Source organism: Neovison vison, chromosome 10 (genome assembly GCF_020171115.1).
Source record: "Neovison vison isolate M4711 chromosome 10, ASM_NN_V1, whole genome shotgun sequence".
In the NCBI taxonomy this organism is placed as follows: domain Eukaryota; kingdom Metazoa; phylum Chordata; class Mammalia; order Carnivora; family Mustelidae; genus Neogale; species Neogale vison.
In genome coordinates, this window is record NC_058100.1 from 12670550 (window position 1) to 12695078 (window position 24529).

At 36.9% G+C, this 24529-nt stretch overlaps 1 protein-coding gene across 2 annotated transcripts in view; it reads right to left on the reverse strand.

Moving 5' to 3' along the window:
- Positions 1-6153: 6153 nt before the first annotated feature.
- Positions 6154-24529, reverse strand: part of LYPLAL1 (lysophospholipase like 1) — a 35353-nt gene continuing 16977 nt past the window's right edge. For both annotated transcript variants that reach the window (XM_044266817.1, XM_044266816.1), the window contains 3 exons: positions 19022-19191; positions 7306-7421; positions 6154-6513 (listed from right to left, as the gene is read on the reverse strand). In XM_044266817.1, coding sequence (XP_044122752.1) covers positions 6274-6513; positions 7306-7421; positions 19022-19191 — 526 coding nt within the window. In that variant the 3' untranslated portion in view covers positions 6154-6273. The remainder of the gene's footprint in view (positions 6514-7305; positions 7422-19021; positions 19192-24529) is intronic.

Here is a 24529-nt window from a genome sequence, read left to right on the forward strand (position 1 = left end):
CTCTGTCAGTTTTATAAAAACGCCCTTGGGGGCGCCTGGGTGGCTCAGTGGGTTAAGCCGCTGCCTTCGGCTCGGGTCATGATCCCGGGGTCCTGGGATCGAGTCCCACATGGGGCTCTCTGCTCAGCGGGGGCCCTGCTTCCCTCTCTCTCTCTCTGCCTGCCTCTCTATCTGTGATCTCTGTCTGTCAAATAAACAAATAAAATCTTAAAACAAAAACAAAAACAAAAAAAACGCCCTTGTCCTTTTTGTACCCAGCCCTTCCAGATGAAAGGTCTGGGTATAAGGAGGGAACAACTGGCAAGTAGTGGAATTACAGCTACTGGAATAGGACATAGTTACATGTAAATGGAGGGAAAACAGCAATTCTGGAAACTGATAATACCTGACCCCAGAAGCTTCTACGGAAAAAAAAGATTTTGAGCACTGTCCTTCAGAACGGCTGGAGCTTTCCTGAAGATGGAGAACAAACTGTTACAAGCACCTTAAAATTTAACTGACTGCTGGTCCTGCCATTTCTCAACAGAGGACTCAAAATTTGATTGCCATTCTTCTTAAACATTACTAAGAAGACTCTGGAAACAGTAAAGGATGGCCCGGGTTCTAAATCCTTCCCTTACAAAAAATAAAAAACACCTATCAACACACCTTTCTTATTTCCCACACCCATTCCCATAGCTGTCTATGGTGTGGACAAATGAACCAAGCTGGTGATGTGCACAAACAGCACAGAGTGACTGCCCCCTGGGCATGGGCTATAAAGACAAGAACTAGACTCAGTTATTGAACAGAACTTGAAACTGTAAGGCTAGACAGCTAGACAGGAATTCACATTGGAGACACTGTCGCCTGTGCCCTTGACTGGTGGAGGTCCCATTTTAGGAGGGCTAACAATTGTAAAGTAGGTATTAACTCTTCTCTCTGGAACACATAGCAACTTTCATCCACGTAAGACATTTTCAAGAGTTTTCATGAGTAGCTCATATAGATCCCACATGACTGTAGAGATCGCTCCAAAATGAAGTTACCCCTGTTATTCGTGAAAGCTTTCTAGAGAGGATAACCAATTTTCTATTTATGTATAGCCTAAGGGATCTAATCTCTACAATGGGATCCACTCATCTAATTAAAAAATTGGGCAAGAAATTTGTTCCTATCTTTAGCTAAAATGCTCAAAGATTACTCCTCTTGTTTGGGGAAACATTCAGCGCCAATTCAAATCACGGCTATTGGGTTGTAGAGGACACGCTGTCCTAGATGATCTCCTTGTAGACCAAGATGGAGTCCGTGTAATTTTGCTCATGTATCCTGTGATGCCTTAATTCAGTGTTGTACGGAACAAATTTGGTTACAGCCAAATGGCAGAATTTAACAAATATGACAAGAGACAGCTCATGCAAGTTACCCTCAGTGTAGGAATATGCTAAGCTTACTTCAGAAGAGTTTACACACGTACACCCACAGAAACCTATTTTAAAGGAGCAAACTGGGACGGAAAATTAAAATATGTATGACAGCACATTTCTTCTCTGTAAATACAGTTCTAACTTTTCATGTGTTGGAATTACTCCAAGTCAGTCGTATGAACTAACTGACTTTATGTACCATATAATCTGAATTTTCTTGAAATATCTGCATGCTTTTGGCATTGAAATGTTTGCATGGCTTTGGTAATTCAGTCCTCATATCAAGAAATCCCTTTAATATGATAAAGACTTTTTGCCTAAATACATTCTGGCTAAACGATATCTGGACATTCTTTTTTACGTATCAAAGTACCACACATTATCCACAGCCAAATTGTCATTCTGCTTTATATTTTGCTCTCAGTTCATTTTGTTATACTTCAATTGAAATACTCAACTTCCTATAAAAAATACATTTAAGCTCCTTACCACTGATGATGATCTTTCTTACTCCAATTTCAGCTGAGAAAAAATACTACCAATAAATATTCGGCTTCACTTACAGATCATAAAAGTAATAAAGCACACTACAAAAATTCAAACAGAAGAGTAAAAAGTGCACGTTTCCCTCACTCCTTGCTTTCTCTCTCCTTCCTTGCAAAATTCCAGTCTCCCCAACATGAAGGTATATAATTTATTGTGGTGCTGATTTACATTTTCTTCTTCTTGCCATTTTTCTTCTCCCACCTAAGAAAGGACCACAGCTATTTCAATTCCTTTGCCTTCAACATGTTTCTGCGGGTAACGCAACAGCAAGGTTTGGGATGGGACAGGAAAGGAATGACTGAGTGGTTTCTTTAGGAGGACACCTTAAACCCTGGTGTTTCCAGCCTTAGCGTATTTTTCTCAGGCTCAAAAACCGGGCTTTAAGAGACCACTTGGATATGGACAACAGGGACCTCAAGATTAGTGAGTGAGAACTGGAACCTGGAGGACCTCCCCTGAACATACTGCTCAGGGTAACACAATGGGTATCTTACTGGCCCAATGGGGAGGGGACCAGAATTGGACTGAAAGTTATAGCCACATAAAATTTTAGATATATCCTCCATGCATGGATCTATTTGTGAAGCTGCATTTATAACCATACTAACCAGTACTAGTAATGCCTTGAATTTAATATATATATAATTTAATATATATTATATTTAATATAATATATATTTAATATAATTCATATTATATATATGTGTGTGTGTATATGTGTGTATATATATATATATATATATATATATATATATATGATATCATTTAGCCAGAATGTGTTTAGGCAAAAAGTCTTTATCATATAAAAGGGATTTCTTGAGGGGCGCCTGGGTGGCTCAGTGGGTTAAGCTGCTGCCTTCGGCTCAGGTCATGATCTCAGGGTCCTGGGATTGAGTCCCACATCGGGCTCTCTGCTCAGCAGGGAGCCTGCTTCTTCCTCTCTCTCTGCCTACTTGTGATTTCTCTCTGTCAAATAAATAAATAAAATCTTTAAAAAAAAAAAAAGGGATTTCTTGATATGAGGACAGAATTACCAAAGCCATGCAAACATTTCAATTCCAAAAGCATGCAGGTATTTCAAGAAAAAATATATATATAGCATGAAATATATTATATTTAATATATATATGTACATTATATATATATATATAATTTTATTTATTTGACAGAAAGAGACCCAGCAAGAGAGAGTACACAAACAGTGGGAGAGGGAGGGGGGAAAAGCAGGCTTTCCAATGAGCAGGACCCTGCGATCATGACCTGAGCTGAAGGCACACACTTATCTGACTGAGCCACCCAGGCGCCTCTGTTTAACTTATATTAAAGACTTTTACATAGACTATATAGCTTGATCTTCAGGCAATAATCTCAAAGAAGAGCATATTGTGGCAGAGGCTGAGGTTTATGCCAGAATACATGATTAGTAAGTTAACAGACTAAGTATTAAAAAAAAAAAAATCTGGATTTCTTTCCTTGCACTCTGTCTGGGATGTATACACTTGACACCTTTCTTTATGCCAGGTATATGTGGTACTCCCAGGGTAAATGCAGCCATAAGGGGTTTATGTGTGAGTCATACTGTGTATATTCAAGCCGAGGCATTTAGAAGTTCAAGGAGTTGAAGGTCATTAAAAGCTTGGGATAATTAAAACCCTGCACAGTCTTCTGTAAAGGGATTTTTGGATTTTGTTAAATTTTACCAGTCTCTTTCTCTCTCCCACCCTCCCTCTTCACATTTAGAGTTGATAACTTTAAATACAAAAGGAGTAAAGGGACTTTCTGCTTATGACCAAGATGGGGATATACAAGGACCAGATTTACTCCTCAACCTGAAACAGCTCAACAGCTAAACCACGTGTAGGCTTCCAGATCCCGGACACTGGCAGCACAGGGCGGTTCTTACGAAGCACAGGTGAGATGAGGTCTACAGATGCTCAGCTTACTGTGCGCAGGGAGCTTCTGGGCTGCAGTGTGAGGAGGGAGACCCAGAGGGAGCCAGGAGGGCCCGGAGCTTAGAGTTCACAGAGCAGAGTGTGAGAGAGCCACAGATCTGCAGAGGTTCAGCCCAACTCCAGCACTAACCATCAGAGAGAGGTGTGGGAGGGGAGGGCGAGCCCCTGGGAACAGAGGAAACAACCCCTGGGGCTCATGGAGGCCCGGGACATGTGTGTTCAACGAAACACACTGTGAAACCTCACAGTCCAGCAAGGGTCAGCTGGAGTACCCACAACACACTGCTTGAAGAGTGAGGCAAAGTCGGTTCTGGAAAAACAGGGCTCTGGAACCTCCTAAGAAAGCTTGAAGCCTGAAAGGATGAAACTATTTCTAAGTACTTTCCAGGTAATTTAATTGCACTCAGTGACAAAGCTCCTATTTATAGAAATGCAAATCGCCCACTCCGTAATGAGGCAGAACTTACAATGCTTGGGATCTAATAAAAAATCATGAGGCCTAGGAAGGAGGCAAGAAAATATCATCCTTAGTGGAAAAAGAGATCAATCAATAGAAACAAACTAACCAATGACCGAGATGACAGACTCAATAAAGAATAGAACCGTTGCTATTTATATCCCATATATATATATCCCATATATTCTAGGAGAATAAAGATATTAAATATAAAATGCAACTTCTCTTTTTTTAAATCTCAGATGCACAGTACCTTGGATAAAAAATAAAGTAGGTAGCACTAATGATAAATTAAACATTGCAGAAGATCAATGAACTTGATACACAGTAATAGAAACTATCTGAAATGAAATGCAGAGTGGAAGACCAAAAAAAAAAAAAAAAAAAAAAAGGAAAAGGTGGGGGGAAAAAGGAATAAGTACCAAAGCCTAAAGTCCCCTAAAAAAAAGAGAAGAGGAAGAGGCAGACAAATATTAGAAAATGCAGTGGCCAAAACGTCTCTAAATTTGATGAAAACTATAAATCCACAGATTTCAAAAGCAGAAACTCAACAAACACCTGGCACACACACACACACACACACACACACAAAAGGAGAAAACAACACCAAAGCACATCATAACCAAATTGCTTAAAACTAAAGACAGAAAAAATTGTAAATACAGTCACAGAAAAGAAAAAAAATGCAAACTAGAAGATGATAATGTAAGATCTTTATAGTAATGAAAGGAAAAAATACCCTGTGAACCTAGAATTCTATATATCGTTAAAAAATGAAGGCAAAATAAGACTTTTTCAGACATACAAAAGTCGAAAGAATTTAATAGCTGCGGACCTGCATTATCATAAATGTTGAAGTATTTCAGGCAGAAGGAAAATGATACTATATGGAAATCTGGCACTACCTTAAGGAATGAAGAGCACTGGAAAAAGCAGATATAAAATAATGTTAAAATAATAAACTTTAGGGCGCCTGGGTGGCTCAGTGGGTTAAGCCGCTGCCTTCGGCTCAGGTCATGATCTCAGGGTCCTGGGATCGAGGCCCGCATCGGGCTCTCTGCTCAGCGGGGAGCCTGCTTCCTCCTCCTTCTCTCTCTACCTGCCTCTCTGCCTACTTGTAATCTCTCTCTGTCAAATAAATAAATAAAATCTTTAAAAAAAAAAAAATTAAACTTTAAAGGATAATTTAGTGTCGCTTCCAGCCATTGATGTAACATAGGAAATGAATCTATTCTTTCATCTGAAAGAATAACAAAAAAAGGCAAAATACTGAAAACAAAGTTTTTCAAAGTACTGCACATCGGACAGTGAAGGACAATGGTCTCTGATGGAAGGAGCAGGGAGGGAACAAGGCGAGCCCTATGCCCCAGCTTACTGCCTTCAGAGACCTCCTAGGCCACAGAGCGGAGAGAAAACACTTCATGCAGAGCTCGGAGGACCATACTTATTACTCAGAAGGTCTCCAATCGGAGGGGGAGATGGACCTTGAGAGACTGTGGACTCTGAGGAACTAACTGAGGGTTCTGGAGGGGTGGCTGTGGGAGGCTGGGGGAGCCTGGTGGTGGGTATTGTGGAGGGCACGGATTGCGTGGAGCACTGGGTGTGGTGCATATACAATGGATTCTGGAACACTGAAAAGAAATAAAAAAAAAAATAAAAAAATTTTTAAAAGTCTCCAATTATTTACAAATGTATCTGAAAAACAATCCACAGATGTTTGTCTAAATTAATGTTTGCCATTGATAAGATGATGCTACTCTCTGTAGTGCTAAGCATTTCAGTGACTAGTAAATAAATCAGTACATGTGATATTTATTAATACTTTAATTATCATTTATCAAACTGTAATTTGGCAGTAAAAACCACTTTTCATGGAGAGACATGACATGTAGATGGGCAAATCTACCCTGACTCATTCACTTTGCGTTTCCACTTCTCCCGGAAGCTTTGTAAGAATCCATGACTTCAGTTTTTCGAGCTCGGCTCTGCTTAGCTCATGGTAAACACCCGGGAAACTGTGAAACTTCGCGTTCACTCCCAGGGACCTTAGCATCGAGTTTGTCTCCTCACCCCAAGAATGAAGAACTAACTCGTCTGCGGCACCGTGGCACTGAAATAATTCAGGGAGCACACCGTCGCTGTCCCGAAGAGCCTGACAACAGGATAAGGAAACGGAAATGTTTAAGAAATTCCCTAAAGGACATGATTCTGCGAAATCAGACAAGGCAGACAAAGGGCCACTCTACCCAAGCGTCACTATTCCAAGGGAGAAAAGAGGCGGGCGTGGTGCCGTCTGGGGCATCCAGCTGGCCGCAGGTACCACGGGAGCTACCGTTAGTTCTATGTGACCAGCACTGACCCCACAGAGGACTGTCTCAAACGTGGGCAGAGTATTTCCTGAAGAAACCGTGTAACTCGAGCAGACACACCTCTTCGCGCAGGGTGGCAGGACGGAGGAAGACGGGGACAATTAAGGGAAAAACTACATTGTAGGTTTCATTCCTGTATCTGCTGTTTCTGCAGTAGGTATGAAGTTACAGCGCTATGTACCGTATCCCTGTATTAGCCTGTTGCTATGAAACAGGCATCGGGGATGTGAGAGATTCTGTTTTGATTACATTCATGACATAAACAAACCTCGCTATAATCACCCATATTTTTATCATGGTGTAAGGGATACCTATGTATCATACATACAGATTCTTTTTATTCTTTCGCCTTTGACGCTGAGCTTAACAATAGTCTTTCTATGGCATTTCCTGAACATTGATGACCAGCTGGAATTACTATTTAATATAACTATATTAAAAAATATAATCGGGGATGGAGTCCCAACAGTGCTTTGTGCACTGATGGTTACTGCCTAATTATCAATTTCGTTTTAGTTTCAACACGTGAATATTTCATGCTTGTTTGTTTTTTGTTTTTAAAATCTGGAACTTACCTGGTAAACAGCAGATGTTTTATTCAGAAAACTAGAAAGAGCAAATACTCCTGCCACATCTTGATGATTTCTATATGCTAAGTGCATTGCCATGCACCCTCCCATAGAAAATCCTCCTAAAGGAAGCAAAAAGTTCACTTATCAGAAGAAGTTGAATAAATGCGACAATAATTTAAAACAAGATACATCTGTGTCAGGCTTCCATGCATATTGTAAAATATTTGGAGACCTTTACAGAGATACAGTGCTAAAAAGAAGTCTAGTCTACTTTCGAGCTCATTAAAAAAATACTTACAATGAGTAACACTGGTTCATCTAGGTCATCACTGGTAAAGAGACTTGTTAAAAGAGTTGGGGGGCACCTGGGTGGCTCAGTGAGTGAAAGCCTCTGCCTTTGGCTCAGGTCATGATCTCAGGGTCCTGGGATCGAGCCCTGCATCGGGCTCTCTGCTCAGTGGGGAGCCTGCTTCCCTTCCTCTCTCTCTACCTGCCTCTCTGCCTACTTGTGATCTCTGTCAAATAAATAAATAAAATCTTAAAAAAAAAGAGTTGGAATTAAACAAAGAAATCATGCTCATTGACTGAACATATTTATCATAATTCAAAATACGAGTCAGCACAAGTGTTAAACTTCTAATGTCCACTTACGTTTTGCTTATACTTGTATTAAAAGAGTCCTCCCACTGCCACCAGAATTAGTAACATGCACCTCTCTTACTTGCCAAGCTCCAAGCGCCATGAAGAGTTACATTTCTCATGCCTGCCTTATAAGAGATGTTTAGGTATCTTTTAGGGAAGATAATAAAAAATTTGGTGAGGGGCGCCTGGGTGGCTCAGTATGTTAAAGCCTCTGCCTTCGGCTTGGGTCATGATCCCAGGGTCCTGGGATCAAGCTATGGCTCGGGCTCTCTGCTCAGCACAGAGCCTGCCTCCCCCTCTCTCTCTGCCTTATGATCTCTATCTGTCAAATAAATAAATAAAATCTTAAAAAAAAATTCGGTGAGCTAGTTAAAACATCTCTGATTTACAACATTGTTTTGGAAACTGACTTATGATGGTATAATTAAAACGTACCTATACAAACTTTTTCAAAAGATTTAAAAAATAATTATTCAATTAACAAACTGTTACTGTCTTTCATGTGTCCGAACACTGTGCTAGCCACCGAAGATAGGCAGACTAAAATACACAGTCCCGTGCTCCCCTCGGCAGCACACGTACTAAATACACAGACCCTTGTCCTTGACGGGGCACCAGGGACATCACAGAATACGGAGATAAGTATAAGATGTGGGGGCCCAACTTCAGGCTCAAGACCTGGAACCTGGAACACTACTCCCTTGCTTGAGTGAGAGCTAAAAGATGTCTTATTTACATTTGTGAGAAATAAATATAGTAAGTAAATCACACAGCCACACACTTATGGAAATATAAAAATATATACTGGTGTGGAATCCAGATCTCCTCATTTCCAGCCTCCTGCTTTATTTCACTTAACAAAGTGTAAAGCTGAATGCTTAAAGAGACTATAAATTTAAATTTACTACAATCTCTTTTTATGGATGAAGTGAACCAAGGCCCAAGATTGGGCGACCTGTTTAAGGATGGCATCCCTAATTCTGGCTGTTAAGCTAGGACTTTTGGAATCCAGATTGTTTGTAACAGACCTTAATGTACTCTCCACTATCTTCTAGTATTTACTCAAATAGAACTGCTTTTAAATTTTGTTTTTATATTTTATTTATTTAATAACGTCTAATAATATTATTGGGCAGGGCAACAATATTATTTTGGACCCAGGATACAACGTATGAGTGAAGATTACTAAGGCTTGCGAAGTTTGGATTTTTAAGAAGTACATAATATGTAAATAATGGCAATGTACGATAAATATTACACCTGTGGTTTTCAACATACCAGAAAGAAATAATAGGGCCTCAACAGCAGAAGTTCACCATGGATGAGAACCACATGAAAGGCTCTTTCAAAATAACCCCCCACACCAGCCACAGATGCAGATACGTCTGAGAGATATGAATGGGCTTGGCAGGGGACAAGGCAGCACACACACCTTAAAATTGAGTGTGAAAGTTGCATATATGCATCAGATTCCCAAAAAGGTTAAAAACCACCGGACTGCATTACCTGTGGGTGTGTGCACTGATCAACAGGACAGGCCCTATTTGGATATGCAGAGCTTGCTGCAGACAAGATGAGTGTTTTCGGTAAACCCTCATTGTAAGTAAGCAGAGAGAATGCGAAACTTCCTGGGTTTTGCTACAGTTCTAGTTAGAGACTGTTCTTTTTCTTCTCAAGTTTTTCTATGTGATACAGTATGTGGGTTATAAAGCAAACGCTGTGAAAGAGAATTTTGGCCAAGTTTTAATTTAGCAACTTTAAGTTAGTTCTCTAGATTTTGAAATCCTTGAGGATAAGAACCGTTCTGCCTCCCATGATCACACTGTGTTGCGAGCTTATGAGGAGCTCAGCGAAGTGTCCTCGCCCCCTGGTGCGCATGTGCCCGGAGCTGCCTTCCTCATCTCCCGTGCCCAGTGGTGTGCACACTTCCTGGCACACAGTGGTAACTCAGCAAAAGTCTGTTTAGCTGAATTCTTAAAACCATATCTTACAGGATGAAAGTAACAAAAAGTTTATGAACGACTCTTAAATTTATCATATTTAAAGGCACATGAAATATTTTCTACTGTAAAGTCTGGTGGAAAGAGGACCCCAGGGAAATAAAGGGAAACTGAGTTTTAATCCTACCAGTGACACTCTAGGTGTTGCCTTGGGGTAAACTATTTAAGACCCAGAATCTCATTTCCAGTAAGATTAGATGGTTGGACTAGATGATCTTCATGGTTTCCACCAAGTTTTTATTTTTTTAAAGATGATTTTATTTATTTATCTGAGAGAAAGAGAGAGAGAGAGAGAATGAAAGAGCAAGAGAGAGCAAGAGCGAGCACAATTTGGGGGGGAGGGAGAGGCAGAGGGAGAAGCAGACACCCCACTGCGCAGAGAGCCTGATGTGGGGCTCAATCCAAGGACCCTGGGATCATGACCTGAGCCGAAGGCAGAGGCTTATCCCACTGAGCCACCTAGGTACCCCAGGGTTTCCAAAAAGTTTTTTAAACCTATTATATACAAATGCTTAATAATCACTTGTCAAAGTCAAACAGCAAGGACTTTCAAAGTTTAGAGCTATTGTAAATACAGAGTCTACTTTCAGTTTAAGATTAAGAATCTGTATCTCCCAGGATATGACCGCCGACCTCCTTCAAGCAAATCCTAGCAAACGATTACTTCCTTCATGGCTTCAGATCTCCCCTCTTTTTCCAATTTACTTACAAAATGAATTCCAGGTTGCTTATAAGCAAACACACTGTTCACAATAAAACTACAGCTTTAAAATGAGGGGAAAATGTGAGGGAGGGAGAGATGAGATTCCTGGTAGAATGAGAGGTAAAGAACGAAGGAGAGAGACACACACATAATATGGGGAGGCAGCAGCAATTACGGGTGCTTCTGGTCTTCCAACTGCTTCCTTGGAGCAAGGCAACATTCTTTAACAGAAGGAATCATGCCAAATCCTACTAGAAACTTCTACTGGCATTGAATTCCTGGGTGGAATTTATCAAGGAGATCTTTATTAAACATCAAACTCAAAATCAGACATCATACAGACCACCTCTTCTGCTTCTGACTTTTATGAAAGTCTGGGACATAAAGCCTTAGCATTTAGTAGTCTATAAGGTTCATGTGAAGAGGGATTTTTGTCTTATTCACTGATGTCCCCTCCCTATGCTTAGAACAAGTGCCTAGCACATAGCAGGCATCTAGTAAGTATCTCATCAAATAAATGAATAAATGTAGGTTGTGGTTCTATAAAATTATATCTAAAAGGGGACAAATTTGTATCATCAGGGAATGTGGCTCTTTGGCGATCTGATTGGCTATAAAAGTAAAGCTTAGAAAAAAGCAGGAGTGAATGGTTAGTGTCCCCCAGCCAGATTTCTAAATCTGGCTCCTTAAAATTAAAGATTCCTAGACTCAGCGCCAGACCATCTAACACAATCTCAAAGTACAAAAGCTCTTCTACCTACACATCAAATGTATGAGAATCACTGTCTTAGAAAAATACCAATGGCTGCAAGGGAGGCGATTCAGGATTAGGTATAATGGGGAAGAACAGAAAGTGAAAATATGGTCATGATTTAAAAGAAACCGTATGTTATAGATTCTAAGGCTATAGGAACCAAGTTTTTATTTTTTGGAGAAATTCAAGAGCTTGAATTATATTTTTGCCAAATGTACCCAAGGAATATATTAACTATGACCAGTGTGACTAAGGAACTACATGTTTAATTTTATTTAATTTCAGCGAGTTCAAATTTAAGCCTAAATAGTCACATGTGCTAAGGACTATCATAGCGGATGATGAAGTTTCCAGTAATCTAAGCTGCATCAATGATTGAAAAAAACCTCACAATTCATAATTGGAGCAAAAAGAAAACGTTTCATAAAGAGATGTGAAGGTAGGATCATTAAATGTGATCTTTTACTATGACAGATATTTAAAAATCACAAGATAAAAGGTGTATGAAACAGATGAGTAAGCAAAAACAACTTACAGTTATTTTAAAATCATCCATACTGGGAAAATTTTACAGATTAAATTTCCCCCTCCACCATTTCATTCTTACTGACCAGGGTAACCTAATCACTTTGTGTGGTTTCAGAGCCCCTTGAATGAAACCAGCCTAACAAGAACAAGACCAAAGGTAAGAAAACATTTCCCACATTTGAGACGTCATTATGAATAGATATGAGTGTGTCCTGCAGATACTGAACCTCAGGTTCGATACTCATAATTCACAGTAAAAATAAATGTACTCACTAAATCTTATTATTTAAAGATTTACTCTAAGCCCCTTACCCAATTATAATCTTGTGAGGTAATCTGCTATTTCTCACCAGTCATCTTTGACAATTCAATCACCTTTAGCATCACAACTTATTATGAAAAGGGACTTTGTGTATTTTTTTCTAATAGAAGGAAATTTAACACAAAAGACTAGTTATTTGAATTCAATTTCCATCTAAATGTCTAAAATGCAATATAAAATATACTGTTCAATAAGTAAATACCAAATAGTAAACTCATTGTAGGTAATGGTTACAATGTATATTTATAGTTGCTGGCAAAGTATTAAAACGTCAAGAGTTAACATTTCAACATACATTTAAGATTAACAAGCTGAATAAAACATGTTAAAAAATAATAAACCTAGCTTTTATGAACTCTTTAAATAAAATAAAACAGAAACAATGTATTAAAAAAAAAAAAAACCTATCCTGGGAAAACTAATCTATCTGAAAACAAAATCCAAAGGAAAAAAAATACTTACAAATTCAAGTTTGCCATCAATTAAACAGAACTTTTAGCATGTAATAAAATCTACCCTCCCTTCAAATTTCAACAACTCTTCCATTTAACTTATATATTATAGTTATTCAGACTAAACTGTGATAAAGTCTCAAAAGGTTTGGGAATATCTATTTGTCTATATTCTCTGATATTTACAGGGTAAACAAAATACTTATCATCTTCCAAAAAAAGCTATTGAAACAGGACTTCCAAGACTTTAAAGTTCTAATTGTTGTTGAAGAAACACAAGTTGTTTAATGAAGATATATATACATATATATATATATATATATATATATATGAAAAAGAAAGTAGAAGTCTGCTATCACTTCTCAAGTTTTAGCTCAAGAAAGAGCTAAAAGTTTCAAAAGAAACTTGTGTAAGGTCAGGACGAAGGGAGACAGGAAATTTTGGTGCTCATCTTCATCTTGGCTATTGCAATTGTCCCTTCATCTTTATTTTAAATATTATAAAATTAATACACTGATATATATCCAGTGTATAAAGTGTTTACACCATACAGGCAGAAATAAATGAGTCATCCAAAATTTCACTACTCATACATAATTCTGACATATTTTTAAAGTGAATTTTAATAGTTAAACACTCAATATATAATTTTTATACCTTTTCTTTCATATTATACTGACTTAAGTCTTTCAACAGAATTAAAAAAAAACATAACTTTATTCCTTGAACACACACTCATAATGTTCATTCTATGTGTACATCCAGTATTTAATAATTACATAATATTCAATTGTATTAAAAGACCATAATTCCCTTAACCATTTCTCTCATGATGGGTATTTAGAACATCCACATTAATTACTCAGGTGTAATTCCAGGATTACTTGATTCTCCCTGCTTCAAAATTCTGACAGTATGTTCATAGTATCAAAATTCTTGTAATCTGGTTATATCATTAGTCAGATTCTAGATGTCCTAGATCAAAGTTAAACCCTAAATTTTATCAGTTTTGTCTTAACAAATTGTCACCACCTAGTGGCCGAAAAAGGAATCCCATCCTGGTACAAAGGTGATGAAGTCAAAGGATCTGGGTTCTAGTCCCAACTAGATTTTATGTTAGCTAGAAAAACTCTTTGGATTTTAGTTTTTTTTGTTGTTGTTGTTGTTTTGTTTTGTTTTTAAATATCAGAAATTAGAGTAATAATTTCCTGTTTTACCTGTCACAAGGCTCAAAAGAGATACTGTGCATGAAAACAACCTTATAATTTAAACACTATCTGAAAATCAAACAATGTGTATAATAATGGCAATTTAAAAACTGTCAAGTGTAATATAAATGTGAATTATTTTAGTACTTTTACTACTACATGTACTTTTAAAGCACAGCAGTACACATGGGAAAAATTATATCCCTTTCTTCATTTTGATTTCTCACATTATACAGAAACATCCAAGAAGGAAATGAGTTTCAACGCTGCTATTAACGGAGAGGCAGAATGTAGTACTATGAATTTGCTTACATTCTGCACAATGGACACTCCCCACGTTAATAAAACAGGAAGACAGAATAAAATAACATTATTAATAATTTTCTCAGGCTACAAGATTGGAACCAACTGATTTATTATAGTAACTATATTACCAACAATCAGAAACTGATTTAAAGTCACTATTTTACTGCTCGTTTCCCCTAACTTTTATCTCACCCTCTGTAGAATCACGAGTGGTACAAATACATAAAATTAAATAAATAAGCTTTCTTATGCCCGATAGTCTTAATGTACAGAGTGAGGATTCACTAATGTCTCCAAGAACACACTGGTGTTCCTTGACCATCTCCTCTATCTGACCCCAGCACTAGGACAGTTAGTGAACTTTTTGTCTAGTTCTTCCTATCTAACCAAAGTTAATTTATTTTTTCCATTAAGAAAGCAATATAGTTCCACTGATGACTAGAAAATCAAGATTTGTTTTCACAGGTAATGCCTGCAGTGGACTATCCGGTCCTTCAGTAAAAACCTTATTCATCTTTGTGTTCCCTAAATCTGCAAACAGTGGGTGTGTTAATCACTGTCATTCTCTTGGACCTACTGCATTTGCCTCCAAGCTATGCTCCAGGCTTCAGACTGGCCTGCCCACCACCACACCACCACATTTCAGAATGCATTTCAGAAAGCTTGCCAGCATAAGCTTTCTGAAATGCACATTCCATCCCGTCATTCTCTGCATCTAATTCAATAATCCTTGGGGACTGGAGTGCATACTAAACTAGCATATCCTGAGAGATTCTGGTGTGCCCTTCCTTTCTTCCATGAATGTGCTTCCCTCTTTGTTCACCAGTCACTCAGCTGGTGAGTCCTCTCTTCTAAGAAACAGTGCCTAACTCTCCCAAAGATCATCTGTTTTTCCTGACTGCTCACAATGCACCTTGTAACACACTTTCACAATACATCGTATTAGAACACCTTACTTCTGCATCTCCCTCATTAGGCTGTACAATTTTTGAAGTTTTCTTGGTATTCCAAGACTTAACATTTTTATTAACAATTTGGAGATCAAATTTAGAATGAGAAGCACCATCTTTGACCTGATCAAGCTAGGTATACTATCCAAAAGCAGTTTGGCAAACATAAATTATTAAAACAGTTGTTTTTAAAACTAAGTTTTAAAATAATAATAAAAAAAAACACTCATCGAAATAAAACCACAGACAACGGATAGGCTCCCACCTACTCAAATAGTTGCTTTACAAAGCTACATCGGTTGCAGATATAATCTTAAAGTTAAGGGTTCCATGAGCATATACTGTATGATATTAAATCAGAAATTTTATCCCATATTAAACAAAATCAATAAGGATAACAATTTTTGTACCTATTATCTCCATGTTTTTTCTTTCTGATCCTAAAATTCTCTAGTTTTTCCTTTTACAATTTTTTTTTTTAAATTTTATTTATATATTTGACAAAGATCACAAGTAGGCAGAGAGGCAGGCAGAGAGAGAGGAGGAAGCTGGGTCCCTGCTGAGCAGAGAGCCTGATGCAGGACTCGATCCCAGGACTCCAGGATCATGACCTGAGCCGAAGGCAGAGGCTTTAACCCACTGAGCCACCCAGGCGCCCCTCCTCTTACAATTTTTAAAAAAATAACCCAACCTTACTGTGGTGCATGTGTGTGTGTGTAATAAAAATTGTTCAGCATCTTAAGCGCATTTTTCTTTGACTTCCCATTGAATCCCTCCTTCATTAACATGTCATGAATACCACTTAAATCTTACTTCACTTAAAATGTACCATAATAGACACACAAAAGTATAAAAACCAGTAGAAAAATATTACGCAGTAACTTCTGTTTAAGTAATCTGTGAAAAAGAAAGGGAAACACAGCGTGTCCACCATGGAGCAAAATGAAGACAGCTGATGGGGAAGGAGCAGTGAGAGCAGTGAGCTACCTGAGTCTCCGGGGCGGGCCTAACCCAGTAGGGCCTTTCCGCTGTTTGGAGTGACCCTGGCATACGGGTAAAAAGATTATTTAATAACAGCAAGAAACCTGTCTCAACATTATGTGCCAGACACGTTTCTAAGATGGTAGCAGTTGACTAGTTCAATCATCACAAGTCTGTCAGAGCTACTATTACTGTCATCCAAGCACAGAGGCTAAGGGGATTCTGTATCTACGACGTTGTGAGTCTAGGGTTGCAAACCTGCAGGCCGAGTCCAGAGCCCAAGCTCTTGCTTGTGGTATACCGCCATCAGCGGCAACTATGATTCACACAACGCAGGGATGCACGCACACACACTCGAACACAGCAGTGACACCGCTCCTTGTGCCACATTTTCAAATAGATGGGTGGTTCGGTTAGGTCCAGAAGACAAGCAAATAACAACCACAGCAAAAAGATCTCCGCAGGATTAGAATGGTACTTCCTCTCTGCATTAAGAGTTAACCCACGTGGGGCGCCTGGGTGGCTCAGTGGGTTAAAGCCTCTGCCTTCGGCTCAGGTCAGGTGCTGGGGTCAAGCCCTGCATCGGGCTCTCTGCTCAGCAGGGAGCCTGCTTCCCAACCCCATCCCTGCCTCTCTGCCTACTTGTGATCTCTCTCTGTCAAATAAGTAAATAAAATCTTAAAAAAAAAAAAAAGAGTTAACACACATAAAGAATCCTAGACACAAAAAAGGAGTTAATAACTAATATAAACATGTTTTATATATATATAGTTATGATAATATACCCTAAGTTTTATATAGATAACTATATGTGATATATAGTTATATTAATAACTAATATAAACATAACTAATGTTTTGTCATAGTGTAAGAGGTCAAGGATCATGTGAATTTGGGGGACATGTTTAATGCTACATAACCGTTCCTGAAGATTTATGTTCTTTGACTAGTGAAATGACAAACAATACAGGGAGCAAGAACAAACCGCCTTGCATCTGCACATTTGTGTCTCTTTCACATCTCAGTGTAGGAAAGAGGCTTTTTTATAAAAGTTAATCAGCTCAACTCACAAATTAAAAAAAATATCTTTTTTTCTTTCCCAGCTTTTTATAAAATAAAAATAAAATGTAATAATGTGTAAATATTTTAATATGGCTTTACCATAAATTTCAAGTTTTATCATTTTATAATGTAATCATCTACAAAGCTTTCAAAAATAAATATTGTTGTTATAAAGTCAATGGAGTTCTGAGAAAATACTGACTATATTACTGATCGCTTTATAAACAAGACTATTTTCTAATAAAGTTCTCTTGGTACTTCAGAAAATAACTAATACTTCCATGACATGGTAAAAAGAAAGCAAAATAAATTCCAGATGAATCAAAGAATTACATGTAAAAAAAAAATCACATTATAGAAAACCAGCAGAAAATTTATTTGAGTATTTACCAAGTTCCAGAGATTTTCTTAAACTGAGACCTTATTTGGAAAAGAAAAATCATAAGAGCAAAGAGTAACAGACAACTAAGAAAAGCTTTCCTGTGTAAAAATATAACAAAATTAGAAGGAAAATAACAAAGTAATCACAAATTAATTGCCTTATTTTTAGCAAATTTTTTTTCAAGACAATATTATTTCAATGAGGATATAATAAGACAGACATTCTAATAGGGGTGGCAGAAGTATCAATACGTACAATTTTTTCGTGAAAGGAATTTGACAACATGTATTAAAAGTCTTATACTGCCTCTCAACTCAATGACTGGTTTAGTACTTCAGTAATTTACAAAGGAAGTTTATTAATTTACCCAAATCTTGTCTATAAGGATCCCAATGTGCATTTTAACGTTATTTAGAATATGACAGAGATAGCTAATTTGCTTTATATTTTCATCACTAAATACAACTCGCTATAAATTGAATAGTTACATTTGAAAATAAAACTCCTTCACCAAAATATGTCCTGTACCATCTACATTTTTCTATGTATTACAGAAATAGAGATTTTAATAGCTTATGTATTTAATATTTTTATATTTGTATTTAATTATTATAAAATTTATATTATATTATATTATATATAAATATTAAAATATTTATAATATTTTAATTTATAATATTAAAATATTATAATATTTCTTTACAGAAAAAAGTAAAGGGCATTAAGTAGAAAAAACAATTTATGTAAAGGTACTTTATATCTCCTTGGAAACAGAAATTGCTGAAGGTATTTTTTTGTTTGTTTTTTGTTTTTTTTTAAAGATTTTATTTTTTTATTTATTTGACAGACAGAGATCACAAGTAGGCAGAGAGGCAGGCAGAGAGAGAGGAAGGGAAGCAGGCTCCCTACTGAGCAGAGAGCCCAGTGCGAAGCCAGGCTGGATCCCAGGACCCTGGGATCATGACCAGAGTTGAAGGCAGAGGCTTTAACCCACTGAGCCACCCGGGCGCCCCTGAAGGTATGTTTAACAGGAGTTTACAAACACCCTACTCCTCTGATACTAACCCCGAAGAGTTTACTTTTCATGAATTTGATATTTTGACGGCATATGCTACCTTAATCATGGCAATAGTTTAAACATATTTATAAAACTTAAGCTAACTAAAATATTTTAAAAACTAAAATGAATAATCTCTTAATTGAAAATTAAGCATGGAATTTGCAAATTATGTTATTATCAGAAAGAAAATAAAGTTTCATGAGCTGTCGTTTAATATTTTTGAAACCCTTAATATGTAAACTCTATTTGAAACTATAAACAGGTCAAATGATATACAAGTGTTTCTAAATAATATTCCAAGTAAAGTTTAATGTACAAGAATAGAGCAAATTGAAGGAAATTTAAATTACCAACATTTAACGGTCTTACCTACTAATATTCTACTCTTCTTGATGCCACTTTTTACTTCATCATCAATCAAATCTGTAAGCACTTGACACATTACATTGATTGACTCAAGGTGTTCTGGGCAGTCATTAGATATTTTAAATCTGTCAAACCATACATTGGAGATTCCTCCTTTCATAGGAGTATATGGCCTGTTTAAAACCAAAACAAACAAAATAAAAAGGAGAAGAAAATGAAGGGAAAGGGGATGTTATTAAAATGAATGTTTCAATTTCTAAAACACTGATGCGTTGAATAATTTCAATTTCCTCCAAGTTTTATCAGTTAAAGAGTTCATACTGAAAGCAGCCTCTTGCATATTGGATTAACTTGCCTATACTTACACTGATCCCATTAACATTTCCTAATGCCAACTCAGAATCCTTCCCTATTCACCCCATCTTTTCGGATTCATAAATTCTCCATAGAATTTCCATGAAAAAAGGAGTTATCTATGTAACACATAATTATAGTTATATAATTAATATATATAGGGTGCATGTGTTTGTTTGTTTTTTTTTTCCTGCTCGATTTGAATGACTACTGATCAGGTCTACTTTTTTTTTTCCTTTCAATTTGTTTTGATTTTATAGTCCCTTCACCCTCTTTAATGTAAGATCAATATTTTAGTATTCATAACTAATTGAATAATGTTTAATATCTCAAGAGTGGGAAAAAATGATTCACCACGATGTTTTTAAAAGGTGGTTAATTTGTAGCACTTAAGTATGGAAACATGAGTTGATAATTTAAGAGCTTTCTTAATCACATCCAGATCATCCTTAGAATGAGGCCTCAATTTTTTTTCTTAAGAACTTTTTTTTTTTTTGTCTTTTTAGGAACTTTCAAATGAGAATTTAATGGGGTACAAATAATCTTTGGAAGCACTCATCAAACAGCTCTTCCATACTGTTTGCATCACTGGGGTCCCAAACTGGGTGCATCATTGGACTTACATTTTATCAGATCAGATGCTCTGAACTGGGTGCTCTGTTGAACAAGACTGATCTTACAAGATGCTTTATATCTACATTTGAGGTGAAATGGTTATAGTATTAGTGACTCTTAACCCATTCGTTGTCTGTTTCTACTCTGGAAAGCTCTGATAGTGAGTAAGTGTGTGTCTGTGGCAAGGTATTCAAAATGTTCTGTTTTAACCAATTACAATGGGGTTAAGCGTTCCTGTGTTTATACACTATGTCAGTAAAGGTAAATGAAGGGGAACAAAAACAATCTTAGACATTCCTGTAAGCAAATACAGAAGTACAGCAGGATACAGAAGATAAACATGGAGAACGAAGGTTTTCCAAAGATGAGGGAAAGGAGGGTTCAATCAAAGAAACTGTTTTCCACGTGGCAAAGTGTGTTTTCCCCTTACGTGACAGTGAAAACAGGATTTACGTCCAATGCAAAAAAGACCTAGAAAACACAACCAGTGCTAAAAGCACCTATCATAATTTCAAAGAAATCTAAACCAATGATGACCACAGATGCAGAATTCCTCCTGTATTTCCTACTCTGACCAAATCAGAGCTGGATGTATTCTCTCACCATCCAAAGTCAGTGAAATAGGAGTATGAAATGTACAGATAGAAGGGGAAATAAGGGCTGAAAGACATCAAGTGAGATCTCACAGTGCCTCCCTGTACATGCTCTAGTGAGAAACATGTTTCCTGGGGAAAGACTAAGTGTAACTTCTGCAAAGCCAAAGAGCTAGTAGTCAATCCTACTCTCTCAACCACTGTTATCAAAAGGGACTCCACAGTCTGTGCAGATCTGCCCTTGAGCACCATCCACTCTAGGGGACCAAATGGGTGGTACAGGAGAGAGCGGAACTAATTTTTCTCTATTGATCCTACCACTCCAAAATAAATGGACTTTTTGTGCCTGGAAATCAACAGGATTGTATTTGGACAGTTTCTCAGAGAAACTGAAAGCAGAGCTCATCTACAGAGGATCTTGTTTGTTTATTAAAATAGAAGAATGTTACATTACTTTGCAGCACCTTTCTAAAATTTGAATGCCCTATAAAATAGCACATAAAAACAAATTTTCTTCTGGCTTATGAAGATCTATGATATTTTGCAAAGACGGGAAATTCTATGTGTGTGCTGTTGTGATGTTTTCCGGGGAAATCGGATTCTGCGCACCACCCTCCTCTCCATTGCTCCTGTCTTCCCCTACTCCTCCCACATCCTGCCTTTCACACTAGGTAAACCATGTTTATGTTTAGGATCTGGATTATATCCTTGAATTTTTTTTTTTTTGCATATACATTAGAACATGCATTTTTATAGGATTTTTTTAGAGCACTATTTCCTTTTCAAAAATGAGATCGCCTATTTGCTTCCCCTTTGTGCATCATGCTTTTCCCCCTTAATGGTAACTTATGGGTGTCCTTCCTGATAGTTTGAACCCATCCTTTTAAATGGCTGTATAATACCATATGATAAATATGTTCCACAGTTTCATCAGCCATTCCCCAAATAATGGGCATTTATTTGGTACACAGGTTTGAACCACTAAGAACAGTTCTGCATTAAACATACTTGCATACATGTTTTTATGTACTGGGACTCTGAGTCCTATGAACAGTCCAAGAAACAGGACTACTAGATTGAAAGATATTAACTTTTATCTTAGCAGACGTTTTAAAGTTGCTACCATTAAGACTATAAAAAATCACTTTTGTGCAAGAAAAGAGAACATCCTTTTGTCCACAGCCCTTAGAGCAATAGGTGCTAACATCCTTTAAAATACTAGCATTTAGGGGCAGCTGGGTGGCTCAGTGGGTTAAAGCCTCTGCCTTCGGCTCAGGTCATGATCCCAGGGTCTTGGGATCGAGCCCCACATGGGGTTCTCTGTTCAGCGGGGAGCCTGCTTCCTCCTCTCTCTGCCTGCCTCTCTGCCTACTTGTGATCTCTGTCTGTCAAATAAATAAATAAAATCTTTAAAAAAAAATACTAGCATTTAAGGGTATCAACTATAGTTTCAAGTCAACTTTCTGGAAGTATAATTTACATACATAAAAGTAAACACTTAATTATATCGGTCCAAGATCTGCCAATATAATCATCTCCACAATGATACGGAACATTACCTTTACTTCAGAAAATTCCATCCTGCCCCTTTGCCAGCAATTCCCATGTACTGCCCCAGGCAACCATGGAGTGATTCCTATCACTCCAGATGAGTGTTTCCTGTTCTAGAACTCTACATAAATGGAATTACCTATTTGTATCATTTGTTATTTTTGTCTATTGTGGTTTTGCTTTTCCTATTAGTTTAGGAGAGCACTTGGTCTATAACTGACACTTAAATAGTTGTCATTTGTATTTCAAGTATTTTTTAACATCATTTTTACATACTGACATTACATATTTACGGTGTCTTTTGAAAAAAAATCAGATAAAAGACACTGCATTTGATAGAATCTTTCCTTAAAAAGCAACTAAAATTTCTAGGCCTCCTGATTTAAGAGGCTCTTCCTAATCCATTCATTTTCACACATGGAGCTCAAAAATTTCTAAGATTTTTGTTTTCATTTTTAGATTACAGTTGTGAAATTTCCTGGAATTTATTTCATACATGAAGTGCCATAGGGTTCAACTTTTTTCTCCCATATGGATATTCAATTGTGTCCATACTATTACTACTAAAAGGAAAAAAAAAATATTCCACATAGGTGAAATTCCATCTTTGCCATATATTTAATTTCATAGTTCTGAATTATCTAGTTTCTCTCAACCTAGATTCTGTGAAAGAATGAAGCCCTGATGCCTAACACATACACTATTTACAATAAATGGACTTCTTTCCAGTGCCTCTAGAATGGTACTCGTTCTATGTTATCCTTGTGGAAATCAAGAAAACAGTAAGTGAAATCACATCCTGAGCTGTGCTTCAGGTGAAGAACTCTGGTTGAGAAAGATTCTATTTTGTTCTACTGACGTCTTTCTCTATCCTTGTGTTAGGATCATACTGACTGTATTGAAGTAGCTTCAGAGTGTACGGTCAGGTTGAGTAATGTTAGTTTCTTTCTCCCGACTGTCATCAAGACCAGTGTCTTTTTTTCAGACTCGTCCTGCCTATTTTAGGCATCCACTCATTTTTATCTAAGAAATTAATTGCATATTTAAAAATAATTTTGAAAAATTCTCCTTATAAGTCCTTGTGGAATTTTAACTAATATTGACTAATTTAACTAATAAATAATTAAGAAATTAAATAAATAATAATTTAATTAATAAATAATATACTACTAAATAATTGTCTGGGAATTAACATTTTATGACATAAAATTTAAGTGGGGGAAATTTTTGCAGACTGAGCTCTTCCTAGGATCTGCCACATTCTCTTGTGGGGCTTCTCTTGCATTATTTTCCAGGCTTTCAAGGAGTGCAGAGATGATAAAATTCCGCATCAGATTTCTACCAGGACTCCACAGAACCCACTTTCTCCCTCATTCGTGCAGGCCTTCTGACCTCAGAAGCTGCTTGGCTCAAGAGAGGTAAATAAATTGGAATCAGAAGGGGAGAGAACACAGAAAGCATTCAAGTCACCCATCTCCCAGAATCCCTTTCTCAGGATTAACTTTCTGAAAGTACTCTGAAAATGAAAGCAGGTGCTTTCCACTAGTATTAATGTCAGTGTCAGACAAAATGAAATCCGAAAGTACATTCAATTGGTCATTGGAATCACAATGTTCTGAATGAAAACTGAATATATAACACTAATTTTAAAGCCTGAATTAGACTGTTACTCTTTTTAATTATTTCTACTTTCCTCTTGATTTTATTTTGCTATTTCTCTAAGTATTTATTTGTCTGTCTAAACACTTAAGTAAGGATGATATCATAGGCTAAAATCTGAATCATTCTGGGAACTCAGCCATTAATAGAAAAAAATGACACTCACTTAACTTTTTGTCTTTGACAGTGCCTTACTTAATCAGACACTTATGCTCCACGGAGGTGCACTCCCGATGTAAATTTCACGAATACAGGAGTTTTTTGTTCTCTCAATCCTCTAAGAGAATTACATTTTGTTCAAAAGAGATAGTTGGGAAAATTTAATAAGACAAAGAATATTAGAACTTTTGTGTTAAGAAAATACAATCAAGAATGGAGAACTCTCTTAATAAGTTAGAATTAACCTTTAAAGAAGGCATAAAAATAAGGCTATTTTTTAAAAGAGCTAAACAAGCTGGCCCATATGTTATACTCATTCACCTTTTCCCTCAAATAAATCACTTTATTAGCTAGTATAAAACAGCTCAGACATTACCACAATAAATAAATATGCTTGGCAAAGAACATCTGTGTGGCTCCTAACTCAATCAATCAATCAAACACACTGGTAAAATATTAAGCTGGAATAAAATGTCCGAAGCTAAAAAACAAAAAATAGTTGACATTCAGTTTGATACCAAGTTCTGTTTTGATCTGTGTTCTTTAAAAGTTGTAAAATCAAAAGGTCATTCATAACCTT